Consider the following 13,984-nt stretch of genomic DNA (forward strand, 5'->3'; position numbering starts at 1 on the left):
TGTCTCAATCCGTGTGGCATTATGTGAATTTTGTCTCAATCCGTGTGGCATTATGTGAATTTTGACACAATCCATTTGGCATTATGTGAATTTTGGCTCAATTCTGTGTGTGTTATTATGTAAATTTTGGCTCAATCCATGTGGCATTATGTGAATTTTGACACAATCCATGTGGCATTATTTGAATTTTGGCTCATTCCATTTGGCATCATGTGTAAGGGGCAAGTATAATGGGGTCTAGTATTTTGTTGCATAATGTGTAGAAGTTGTATATGGTGTTGACACGCACCCTGTTGAGTGGCCACACACCCTTTTTCCGGAGCGCGCCTTTGGCGCGCGCACAACTACATCCTTCACTTTTGTCGCCATGGTGGGCCTGCGTACTTTAAATGCCAGGGCTTATTTTTAATTCCATTCCCACCCTCTCCTGACGCTCTCTTAGCATGTACACTGGCACCACTAACACCGCCCCTCCCCCACCCAAACCCTTTTTTATCATGGTGCCCCCCCTGTCATTTTATCCTGGATCCGCCCCTGAGACTGCAGAACATTTGTCCCAGGTTTCACTGCTGCTATCAGTTATTAGACAGGCAGTTACAGTATGTGGTGGTTAAGATGCTAAATAAAATGGCATTGTACTTTTCATGATGATAAAATATTATGTTCTTTCTAAAAATTGTTAGATAATGCAATACTCAGTTTCTCAAAAGGATCCTTTAACTGTTGAGTTAAATTAACATGTAGTACATAATGCCCTATAAATGTGTGTGTTAAAAACAAAACAAATAAAAACCAGGGGCCAAATGTAATAGGGTGTGAGAAACAGAAAGTGAGAGATTTTGGGTTTTACCTTTTATTTTTTTATTTATTTTTAAAAGCAGCAATCATTTACACTAAAAAAAAAAAAACAAGTGTACTTTGGCATGTAATTGATTGCCGCTTTAAAAAATGGTAAAACTCTCCCAAAATCTCTCACCTTCTGATTCTAAAGGTGCGTACACACGGGGGCGATTTTGTCCAAAATCGCGGGAAATATGGTCGCTCAGCGACCATATTGCCCGCAATGGGAGTGTGCACCGGCGATATATCGCCGGGTGCGCGCTCCCGTTTTTGCCCCTGTGGTGATCGCTGGTCGCAGGAACATGCTCCTGCGACCAGCTGATTACCACTGCCGGGCTCCCCCCGGCAGTTTCTTTTTCATCAGCGACCATCTCTGGTCGCTGATGTAAAGTAGAAACTGAGCAATATATGGCTCAGCCATATATTGCTCAGCAATATATGGCTGAGCAATATATCTCCCCCGTGTGTACACAGCATAACACATTCTAATTACATTTGGCCCCTGTTCTTACTGGAAAACAAATGCCCTGCCATGGCCTGAGCGTTAAGAATTTTGCAGGTATTTGCCATTTACCCATTGCATTTTAAAGGTAAATTGCATGTGAAAATGCATATACTGTAAATGTTACAAGGTTGTGCATGTGATCACGCCATGTATAACCAAGTTTGAGTTTGCAAAAATGTCACAAACTGAAGCACTTTGGAACTATTTGCAAAAGACAGTTTATATCAATGGTGTTTTCAGCATTTGCATTTTTGAATGAATAGGAGACTTTCTGTACATTAAGTAAATACATGGAAGCATTACTCTTCTACCAAATTTCTTAATCCCAGAGCAAAATAGGTTCCTACTACATAGGAGGCCAATGAGCAAGAGCTCCATTATAGTAAACCTATCCCCAGACCAGAAAGCGCCAGCTGTTTTAATGTATAAACATGGAATATGGCAGTGCAAGAATGTGATTGAAAGGTAGTAGGATGACCCAATAGAGACTAACTTGACTTTCTATTGATGTGGGGGCAAGAAAACTACCATTCATATTAGTTGCCCATTTATTTTTAATTCATTTATACATGGTCAACCTTATTGAAGTAAATGTTCCAGTTGTAAAATGCAGCAAAATACTCTTTGTGTCCTTACGTTAGTGGATTTTTTACACAATGTAAATTTTTACAATACAATTTTTACAATAACAATTGTTGCTATTTTTTGAATGCACTGATTTGGAGTAAGCAGTGTCTACAAAGTGAGGCACACAGACATCAGTATGGTTAGGCACACAGACATCCGTATGGTTAGGCACACAGACATCAGTATGGTTAGGCACACAGACATCAGTATGGTTAGGCACACAGACATCCGTATGGTTAGGCACACAGACATCAGTATGGTTAGGCACACAGACATCAGTATGGTTAGGCACACAGACATCAGTTTGGTTAGGCACACAGACATCAGTTTGGTTAGGCACACAGACATCGGTATGGTTAGGCACATAGACATCGGTATGGTTAGGCACACAGACATCGGTATGGTTAGGCACACAGACATCAGTATGGTTAGGCACACAGACATCAGTATGGTTAGGCACACAGACATCAGTATGGTTAGGCACACAGACATCAGTATGGTTAGGCACACAGACATCAGTATGGTTAGGCACACAGACATCAGTATGGTTAGGCACACATACATCAGTATGGTTAGGCACACAGACATCAGTTTGGTTAGGCACACATACATCAGTATGGTTAGGCACACAGACATCAGTTTGGTTAGGCACACAGACATCAGTATGGTATGGCACACAGAAAATATTCCCTAGGAAATATACAGGCGCTGTTGCTTCAATGTAAGCTGCTGCTCAAAATGTGGGGGTAGTCACTCCCCACTAAAAAGACAAGAAAGGGAGACAAGCACAAGGCGAGTCGAGCAGCGCTATAAATGATTGTACCAGATGATTGGAAATATATGAAATGTTTTACTCACCTAAAAATCACAATAAAATACACAATATTACAGTACAATAAAACAATGTAGGGGGGAAATAAAAGTAAATTGGAATGAAGGTATAAATGAATAACCAAGCCTCAATGGATTCATGCAATAATCGGTGGAAATAACAACTGGTTGTAGTAGCTGGGTGTATATTACCACACGTGAAACCAGGTCCCAGGTGATTGGAGAATGAACTGAAGTCCTCACGATGTACGCGGTGTGGCTGTCTTTGCCGCTGGAGGGTATGTCAGTCGCTGGAACTCACTGGTGTAGTATTACCCAAATAGGGAAACGAAGGAGATCGTGAAATTCACCACAGGAGTCCTTTTCAGCAAACCACCACCTGGGGTATCACTGGCTGGGATGAAGAAAACGGCTTCCGTGCACAGTCAGGGGCGGATCCAGGATAAAATGACAGGGGGGGCACCATGATAAAAAAGGGTTTGGGTGGGGGAGGGGCGGTGTTAGTGGTGCCAGTGTACATGCTAAGAGAGCGTCAGGAGAGGGTGGGAATGGAATTAAAAATAAGCCCTGGCATTTAAAGTACGCAGGCCCACCATGGCGACAAAAGTGAAGGATGTAGTTGTGCGCGCGCCAAAGGCGCGCTCCGGAAAAAGGGTGTGTGGCCACTCAACAGGGTGCGTGTCAACACCATATACAACTTCTACACATTATGCAACAAAATACTAGACCCCATTATACTTGCCCCTTACACATGATGCCAAATGGAATGAGCCAAAATTCAAATAATGCCACATGGATTGTGTCAAAATTCACATAATGCCACATGGATTGAGCCAAAATTTACATAATAACACACACAGAATTGAGCCAAAATTCACATAATGCCAAATGGATTGTGTCAAAATTCACATAATGCCACACGGATTGAGACAAAATTCACATAATGCCACACGGATTGAGACAAAATTCACATAATGCCACATGGATTGATCCAGAATTCACATAATGCCACACAGATTAAGCCAAAATTCACAATACACTTCATAAACAGGGACATTGTCCACCAAAGGCTCGCATTAAACATTTACACCATAATGTCCATTACACGTTAAGTTACACGCCATTATGTCCATTATGTGTTATGCCAAACACCATAATGCCTATTAAAAATTATGCTACATAAGTGCTGCTTCTCTACATGCTATTTGCCAAGGGTTCTATGCTCATTGCCAGAGGTTCCATGCTCGTTGCCATGGGGGAATACATGCTCGTGGTAAATGGGGGACAGCCGCCGCCAGGCAGAAGTGATAGCCACTGACAGTGGCAGAGCCTGGCTGTATTCAGAGCACTGCAGGTCCCGGCTATTTGAAATAATACCCCTTTCACACCAGAAAATGCATTCCCAGGTTGGCCCCTTTTACACCAGCCTAGTCCCTGGATTTTCTGGTGTGAGGTGTAGAGAAACCCCCCCCCCCCTCCCCCCTTTAACCAGTTATCTCATTTAACTGGCTATATCTTCGGAACCAACTGACCCATTTACATGAGACAAGTATTATATTGAAGAACTTTTGAGTGGGCTTTGAATGATTTTGGTCCAGTGAAACTGGAACGTTTGGTTCCAGAGTAATCTGCCCTCAAAGAACATGAACAGCCATGAAATTACATTTCAAAAATAAAAAAATCGGTTTACACACAATATCTCTGGAACTGATTGATCGATTTAGACCTTCCTGGTATCATATTGAAGGCCCAGCGATTTGGAATTGAATGAAATCAACCTCAAGCTTCTGTGATGCTAGGGCAGGAACTGGCAGCCGTCGGAACCGGGTGGGGGTCGGAATTGACGGGTCCCATATTTTCCTATGGGGGAAAAACGTGACAGGTTTGCCAGGTGATATCTCCGGTTCCCGGGGGGCTAGAGACACTGGGCTGGGCTCGTTGGAAAGCCCTGGTCCTCAGATACAAAATAAATGACAGGGGGGGCACGTGCCCGGGTGCCCCCCCCCTGAATCCGCCACTGTGCACAGTAGATGATGAGCACATGTGTGCAAGAGATGATATTTGCAAATGTCCTGGGCAGGACTGTGCACGGTGTCCGCCGCTGTATGGGGGGTTTCAAGTGCAAAATCAGATGGTCCACGATTTAGAAGCAATATTTTTGTAAGATCCAGAGGCTGGTATAAAGCACCTTACGCGTTTCACTGCGTCCTGCAGCTTTATCAAAGGTGTTTTGTCTGTGTACCTGGCTCAGGTATTTATACCTTACTTAATGAAGGAGTGAGTAACACCTGTTGGGTCCAATCATCAGTATAGGAGCAGTTTCATTAACCGTTTCTGGTAATTTTCAATAAATAGAAATGGAGGCAGACATATATCTGGTGTATGTCATGGAAGATAACCACTCCTTGATATATTAATTCAATGTGTTTCCGTCCACTTGGGACCTTCGTCAGGAGGTAAGCAACAGGTACAGCAATCCAACAGAGGGCACAGCTCAGACCACACAGCAGGTTCCTACAGCCTACATGGTATGGCACACAGACATCAGTATGGTTAGGCACACAGACATCAGTATGGTTAGGCACACAGACATCCGTATGGTTAGGCACACAGACATCCGTATGGTTAGGCACACAGACATCAGTATGGTTAGGCACACAGACATCAGTATGGTTAGGCACACAGACATCAGTATGGTTAGGCACACAGACATCAGTATGGTTGGGCACACAGACATCAGTATGGTTAGGCACACAGACATCAGTTTGGTTAGGCACACAGACATCGGTTTGGGTAGGCACACAGACATCGGTATGGTTAGGCACACAGACATCGGTATGGTTAGGCACACAGACATCAGTATGGTTAGGCACACAGACATCAGTATGGTTAGGCACACAGACATCAGTATGGTTAGGCACACAGACATCAGTATGGTTAGGCACACAGACATCAGTATGGTTAGGCACACAGACATCAGTATGGTTAGGCACACATACATCAGTATGGTTAGGCACACAGACATCAGTTTGGTTAGGCACACAGACATCAGTATGGTATGGCACACAGACATCAGTTTGGTTAGGCACACAGACATCAGTATGGTTAGGCACACAGACATCAGTATGGTTAGGCACACAGACATCAGTATGGTAAGGCACACAGACATCAGTATGGTTAGGCACACAGACATCAGTATGGTTAGGCACACAGACATCAGTATGGTTAGGCACACAGAATAAATTAGATTGAGTAATGTCATAATTTGAACAAATGGTAATGTGGTATACATTGATTATCAGAGAGCCATATGAAAAGAAGCTGGTAGTTGGGTGTTGAACGGGGCATGTGAGGGGAAATCTGGAGGGCAAAAAGGTGAGTTTAGGGGAAAGTTGGCATACAGAGGGGTATGTTAAGGTGGGAGATGTTTAACAGAAAGTCAGGGAAAAACTGGTAGGAACCTAGGGGTATATTACAGTATAGAGAACCAAAAGAGAGCCATGGGAGTAAAAGCATTGGAGGAATATCTGATGCGCATAGGGACATGTATGTGAAAAGTGATTGGCAAAGGGACATGTGAGCAAAATATAGTGTGAAAACCTTGGGGCACTGGCGTAACTTGTGTAAGGCAGCCCCCGCCACTGCTTGGGGGAGCGGGGGCTGCGTGGGCGCAGTGTCATTCACAAATGTATGCTCATTGCTGAAGCTTTGTGTCAGTGACAGTGTGGCTGCTGGCGTGTCACCTGCCGCTGTGCACAGGCGAGTCGACCGCGCCATGACAGTCTGACTCACTGCTGTCAGTCTGTCACACTGCCATTACATGATTGGCGGGCGGCTGTCCAATAGGAGGGTTGGCGGCGGCTGTCCAATGGGAGGGCGACAGGGGCGTGGCCTGACACGGAGTCTACGGCGGGTGCTGCAGAGTGCACTGTGAAAGCGTTCCACCCACTCCAACTACTGTCTTCTCTCTAACCCTACTGTCACAGCCGCCGGCGCTTAGAATCATGCTGGGCTGCTGCGGGGTGCTGAATCTGCCTGTGAGAGTGTTTCACTCCCTCGTCTGCCCGCCCCATTGCCCGTCGGTGCCTGCCGCCCACTGCATCTCCCACCTGCTGCAGGTCAGAAAATATCAGCAGCAAAAACATTTTATGATATTTTTCTATGATTTGTGTCATTTTTTGTGTGTATGAAACAGTGGAGTAGGGGGACATATAATTGCAGTATGGACAGGGGGATGGGGAAGGAGAGGTGCAGAGGAGAACAGAGAGGTGCAGGGATGGAGGAAGTGAGAGGTGAAGGGGGAAAGGGGGACGTAAAGGTGAAGGTGGGAAGTAAAGGTGAGGGGATGGAGGAAATGAGAGGTGCAGGGGGGATGGGGGGCAACGGGGTTGGAGAAGTGGAGATTAGGATGGAGTGAGAGGTGACATGGATAGAGAAGTGCAGCAGAGACAGATGGGCATGGAGGTGTAGGGGTGACAGGAACGGAGAGGTGCAGGGAAGGAGGAAGTGAGAGGTGCAGGGGTAGCGGGATGGAAAGGTGGAGGCAGTGGCGTAACTATAAAAAAGGTTTGGTGGTCTGCGCACTGCCCTCGGTTGTGCTAGCTGCTGCACTTTCCGGATGACCTATCCGGATATGTTACAGAATTCTAAATGGGGATTGGCGCAGCGCTCTGCTCCTTGGTGTATGTGGAATACCACTCAATTTATTTACACACACACCAAGGAGCAGAGCACTGCTCCAATCTCCATTTAGAGTGGCGTAACTATGCTGCTGCAGTTCCCGTGGTGGTTTTGGGAATCCAGCACCAGCAGGGTTTGCAGCGGGTGCACTGCAAATACAGAGGATGCGGCAGGGCTCATCATGGCATGGCGCTGCTGCTGACTCCATTTGTAAAGGTATACAGTCTATTGGCTGCAGCCACATAGACAACTTGCCTGTGTGCCTTCCTCAAGGAGATGGAATCCCCACAATGCAGACTGTGAATAAAGGTAACTTTTTTCCCCCGTACTCAAATAAAATATATATATATATATATATATATATATTTTTTTTCCCCTTGTCTTAACAAAAATGGCATGGGGGGGGGGGGGGGGGCGCCACAAACATTTTTGGCAGGGGGGAGCTGAATTTATAGTTACGCCACTGCCTTGGGGGCAATAAGGACACGTGAGCGAAAAGATGATGGAGATTTTCATGCTTAGAATTTTTCTCTTATTTAAATTAGATACTTTGAAGCTGATGTAGTGTGAGTAATATGCCCACTGGTGTAGCATATCTCCCATGTGCTTGCACTGTACATATTGGAAAAAGCAACACACACTAATAATCACTTGCAGACATACACTCATATTTAGTGCATATAACTCCAGACAGAAGGAACAGCGGTGAGTAGAATCATAGTGACATGGGTTGAGTACAGTAGCTCATGCTAATAAGAAAACATGTAAACCAGGGAAAAGATGCATGTATTTCTGAGAGCCCTATTATTTGCACGTAGTTAGGGCAGGTGTAACATCTAGTGATGATAATGATGGTGGGTACCAAGCCCTATGGATTACTATGGAAGAAGGTGACCAATTAGCACACATTACTACAGGCACCAGTGGGCCCTTTCTCTCCATGCATGTTGGCACTTATGGTTCTTCATGTCAAGAGATGCTGGGCCAGCTTGCTGGGTCCTATAGTCCCACTTTAACAATATTAATTCTACAGTCCCTGTGCATTACAGATATATTTGGTCAATGTCCCGAACCTTTGTTTGGAGAATTTGAAACATTAAACATGTTTAAAAATACAGATTCTCAGATCAGTAAATTGGGCATTTTAACATGTTTGATTTCCCAAATAGATTGCTGAGCAACACTGGTTAGTCAGCAGATAGGTGGTGCAGGCAGGTTAGGGAATTAGACCATCTGATATATGAGGACAGAAATTTATGCACGGGATAGCCTTTGGCTTCAGACCAGGCCTGTATTATACTGCAATTATTGGGGAGGGTCCCACTTCCTGAGGAATCACTGTCCTGAGCTGTTCAGTTGGGAAAGGGTGCATTCAACCATGAAGCATGCCCCTCCGCTATGGAATTATCACCCCCCCCTCCCCCAGAACTCACTTCTGAGGGGTAACCCACATATATTTTTAATGCTGATCTGTGCATGCTTCTGCTCATAGGCAAAACTTCTAGATTTTTCTGTTTTGGTCCCACTTTGCTGTGTGTATAGAAACACAATTCTTAGTAAATCTGCATATTATATTGCTGTGTATGGAAGCTGTTTCAATGATGTATTGACTTCTTTTAGCTTTTTTTCCAGATTGTGTTTTATACAAGTGTTTGAGTGTAGTAAATTTGAGAGTTTCAGAAACAGGGTAAACTCACATGAGAATGCATTCTTGGTTAAACAAGATTCTTCGTTAATTTACCCATTTATGTGTTGTGGAGGTATTCAGAAAATTTACAGCGCCTTTACATATTGTATAATGCACAAACTAATCATACAAATTAGTGTCTGATCTGTGTCTATTGTGACATTTTATTGTGATTTGTTTCTAATACAGATAGATATTTTACATTTGGAACCCCCGCACATTGATCCTTTCCAAATTTCATATTTCCCCATGGCAATTATAAAACCTGAATAGTGTTCTACCAGCAAACCAGGCAGACATACAGTAAGAGTTTATACTTTATATAGTGAAGTATTGGCCCGATTCAGACATGTTCACAAAGCTCGCAATTTACACGCAAATTAGCAAACAGGCCAGCATCGCCCCGCCAAATGCCCCCCCCCCCATTGCCCATGCTGCCCACATCCCCTCACTAGCATACAAGGGGATGTGTATGAGAAATCATCCCCTCGCATACAGATGGAGGAGAGAGAAATCATTCGATGGTCACTGACCTTTATTTCCACCGCTGATCAGGGATAAGGGGGCAAGTGCTGATGTCATGTGAGGTCAGCAGCCCACCCCGAGCAGGCATCGGCCCACCTGTGTTCCCAGGGAACTCCCAGCATTTTTAAGCAGACTCCCATAAAACCCTGTTCCCCTGATGCCAGCCCCTGCCAGCTCCCATCCCCTGCCCATGCAAAAACCTCAGAGAGAGTGATAATCGCAGAAGGCCTTTGCACAGTAGGTCTGCACATGTGCATATTCGCGCAAGCGGAGGTCCCCACTATCGAAAACTGGTCCGAATTCATACAAACAGGTCTGAATCTGCCCAAATGTGACTGACTGGGAAAATGGAAGGGTGCCTAAGGCACAGAGAATGCTAGCCCTGGGTCTAGCATGCTGTTGTTATGATCCAGAAAGGGAATACCTGAGTTAACAGTGCAAAGCAAGCTAAAAGGACCAGCTGTTCCAGAATGGTGATACCTGGCATCCATCTTGTGGACTGTTGCCCTGGTATACCCAGATGTAAGACTCACAGAGGCCATCAACAGGTATTATTGCCTATAATAGCCACGTTGCCATAAGCATTTATATGCCTACCGGTACTTGGATGACATCAGGACTTATGCTACCGATGCCAGTGTAAGCTTACCCCCTAGTGACCAGGAAAACTGTCAGTATTTAAATAAGAGCACACAGAAAGAGAAATACTACACTGCACTAACAGAGTACTACAAGCTGTGTATAGAGGTAAATGAAGAGGCCTATAAATGAGAACAATTACTAATAGGAACAAAACAGGACATTTACTTCAGGTGTGTGGTAACAATTCCTAAAACAGCCAGATAGCGGCATATAATAAAATGTAGGTAAGAATATATTGCTGCTAAACTGATTATATATATATATATATATATAGCAGCATGTACCCCGGCACTCAGATAAGTTTCAGCATGTAATGTGCTCCGGTGCCTTCCATGGAATAGTACCTTCATAGATTGGAAATAAGGCGGCACTCGTCAGACTTCGTTTGCGGTGAATTCAAAAGTAGTTTATTCCGACATATATTCCAACTTTTAAGATAATGAGCCGGTATTATTTATGTCATACTAGTCTGTTGACTATATGTTAGTAGTATTACCAAATTTAGTAACGTTTTCAAATAAATAATTGTTGTTAATACTGTAATTAACACATTTAGTTAATTAAACCCTAAATAATGTTACTTCTTTACGGTTTTGCAAACATGTTTTGGCAATAGAAAAGACATTTCCAAAAATGTTCATGCTGTTTCCTTGTGTTCCAAATAGTTATAAATTTTAATGTGTAAAATGAACTTTAATTGGTTTTACATTACTTCATCGTATTCACATGTATCCAGCACAGATGTTAGCACTGCTTTAATACCTAAAAACTTGAAAAAAATATATATGTATTCTTAATGTATGTTAAAATTACTAACAAAATCATTGTCCGTACTGGCAACACAGAGTGTAGTTCCTGACCTAGCTCTTCCTTACCTAGCTGTAATATATTGTGTTGACATCCTAATTGTTAAGTAAGCATTTGTGAAAGGGTTGTTTTCTACATTCATTAGTGCAGATACAATTTATGTTTTTGAAGAGTAATTAACTACCACTGTAGTAAGCGATTAATTAAGGGCTTTTGGAAGCATCTAATTAGGGAAGACGATGCAATTTATTGGGGATAGTTAGGAGCAATGAAAAGTTTTAGACATCACTTAATTAAGGCTTACAATGCAATTGATTATATATATATTAGTAACAGTCACATTGGGATTTTGTAAGCAATTATTAAGATTAGAGCACCTATATAAATCAGTCTATCTATCTATCTATCTATCTATCTATCTATCTATCCACCCACCCACACAAACAACCCCCCAACACACACACACACACATATTACATATATAATCTGTGAATTTGTAGAAATATGTAAACAAACTGTTATGAGCCGCAGCCATTGCTAGGCAACAGGGACTGTTTTTTGCTTCATGTCACCAAGGATGGGAGGCCTATCCTTACTCTCTTTCCTGATTGGCTTTTTGATCTTTTAAAAGACAGTCAGTCCTGATATACTCTACCCATCTGCCAGATACCCTGGCTGTCAGCCTTTCCTACAGTACCCTGCCTATATTTCTGTCTTGTTCCTCTACAGTTATTATGTTGCCTGCCTCCCTTGTGTTCCTTCACAGGAAATGTAATTTACCACCTCACAGCGTCCCCTCTGTGCTGCCTCGTTCAAGACAAACCCTTGTTCTTAGCAGTGTATTCCAGTAAACTACTCTATTCTCCAGTCAAACTGTGGTCTCTAGGCAATTGTGTGAGTCCCTACTGCTGGAGGCATAACTTCTGGTGGCCGCCTAAGAACCAGTGTGTATGTCTAGCTCTGAGGGAATGCAGGTTGCAGTTATAGGCAGAAGACCCTCCTCAGGCATCTAGGGGTCTTACACGATTGTACAAGGTTCCATGAACCATTAGCATAAATGATTATATATATATATTGGAATGGAATAAAATCCTTTTTATCTGCAACTAAGCCTGTCGAGTGCCGCCTCATCTGTACCCTGTTTTGCTGGATTATCTAATCCTGAAGGAAGGCACCCCAGCAAGGATTCCAATTGCTTATTCTTGGAGTGCCGGATTCATTTGGATTCTATATATATATATATATATATATATATATATATATATATATATATATATATATATATATATACTGTATATATAAAATCATTTATTTATTAGTAATAGACAATAAATATACATGTAAATAAAATGAGTATTTTTTATACTTGAAACCACCAAAGTAAAATTCATTCTTTTGCAGTAAATCCATATCCATTTTCAGACCACATATCAGGGATTTTTTGGAGAACAGTATAAAACATGCTAAATGCCGGCATCAGGCTTAATTTGGGGCTAATTGGATCACGGCTGTGTGGAATACGTGGTAGGGTTGTGGTGGGGATCCCTGTGGAATTCGGTGGACTAATCTGCTATCACCGCTGTGTGGATAAGCAATAGTTTTGCTCTGTGGAATTGGTTTGGAACTATGACGCTACAAGGCCTGCCTGTTTGGACTGCTACGTGGATATTGTTTCTATGCTACATTTGCCTCTTGTTCCTGTTTATTATCTATTTGTGTGTGCTGTGGAAAATAAACAGTTATTTTGGTTTCATCTGCTCGGTGTCTGAATGATTGAGGAACCCGTATCCTCACACTTACTTCAAGAAATAAGCTATCACAAGATTTATAGCACCTTCCATGCTCTTGATACGTATGTAAATACTTTTATAACTTCTGAAGTGATTTACCTGAATTATTCTTGTTTCTAAAACTACAGAACAGTGGTGATATGAATTAAAAATGTGTTTTAAAAATACAAAAGGTCTACAGTAGTAATTTGTACACCTGAGTACCACCACAAAAAATAGTTATAAAAAAAAAGTATAATTGTTGTCCTTTCACTTTACAGTATATAGAACATGACCACAATGTAGTTACTTTAAAGTAGAAATAAACAGTGTACTCTAATTGAAATATTTTCGAAGGAAAAAAAAAAAAACTTTGTGTTAAATTGTCAAACTTTACCGGAGACATGTAAGTTAGCAAATTTATCATTCAAGCGTAATGTTATGGCCCTTCTGACAGGCTCTGCTATTAGTAAGAGTAATGTGCATTTAAAATTAGGCACCTCAGCCAACATCATTTCTCCCTCTCATTGGGAAATAATGATGATAAAAGATGGAGTAATAGTTACCTTCTTGACAGTTTCCAGCATAGATCGACCTCCTTGCCAAGGCTTCGAGTTCTTCTTGATGCAGGTGAGGCTCGCCATGCTGTGCCACTTTCTATCTTCCAGCTTTTTGTGAAAGGCATTAGCTAGTAAGAGCACTGTGTCATAGATATACAGGTTGGTGATCTGTAAAGGATTAGATATTGATCATTAGCCTCTGAATTTGAAGAGAGCTGACAGACCTAAGTAAAAATCATAACACAGTTGCTTCAGCTGCTTATGAGCCCATTGTCTTGCAATTACAGCTTTCACCTGGCTGAATGTACAGTCTTTTATCTTTGAGAATTAGTCACATGAAGCTATGTCATTTATGATGGAGAGTTCTTTCAAAATGTCATGCTAACTGCTTCATTTTCCATTGACCTTTGTCATTGTTATAAAAAAGACAGGTGTAGCATTGTGAATAAAAACAAAGCAAATGTATTCTCTGGACAGGCACAGCAGGCAAGTACTGGTATTCCTACAGAGA

The 13,984-nt window shown here is 42.5% G+C and overlaps 1 protein-coding gene across 2 annotated transcripts in view; it reads right to left on the bottom strand.

Annotated features, from left to right (window-relative positions):
• The window catches only part of GRID2 (glutamate ionotropic receptor delta type subunit 2), a 1,102,902-nt gene that overhangs the window by 398,752 nt on the left and 690,166 nt on the right, over positions 1-13,984 (bottom strand). For both annotated transcript variants that reach the window (XR_014472933.1, XM_083179104.1), the window contains exon 7: positions 13,480-13,641. Coding sequence is in view for 1 of the 2 variants with exons in the window: in XM_083179104.1 (XP_083035230.1) it covers positions 13,480-13,641 (162 nt within the window). In the remaining variant the exon portion in view is untranslated. The remainder of the gene's footprint in view (positions 1-13,479; positions 13,642-13,984) is intronic.

This window comes from Crinia signifera, chromosome 1 (assembly GCF_055691185.1).
Source record: "Crinia signifera chromosome 1, ASM5569118v1, whole genome shotgun sequence".
In the NCBI taxonomy this organism is placed as follows: Eukaryota; Metazoa; Chordata; class Amphibia; order Anura; family Myobatrachidae; genus Crinia; species Crinia signifera.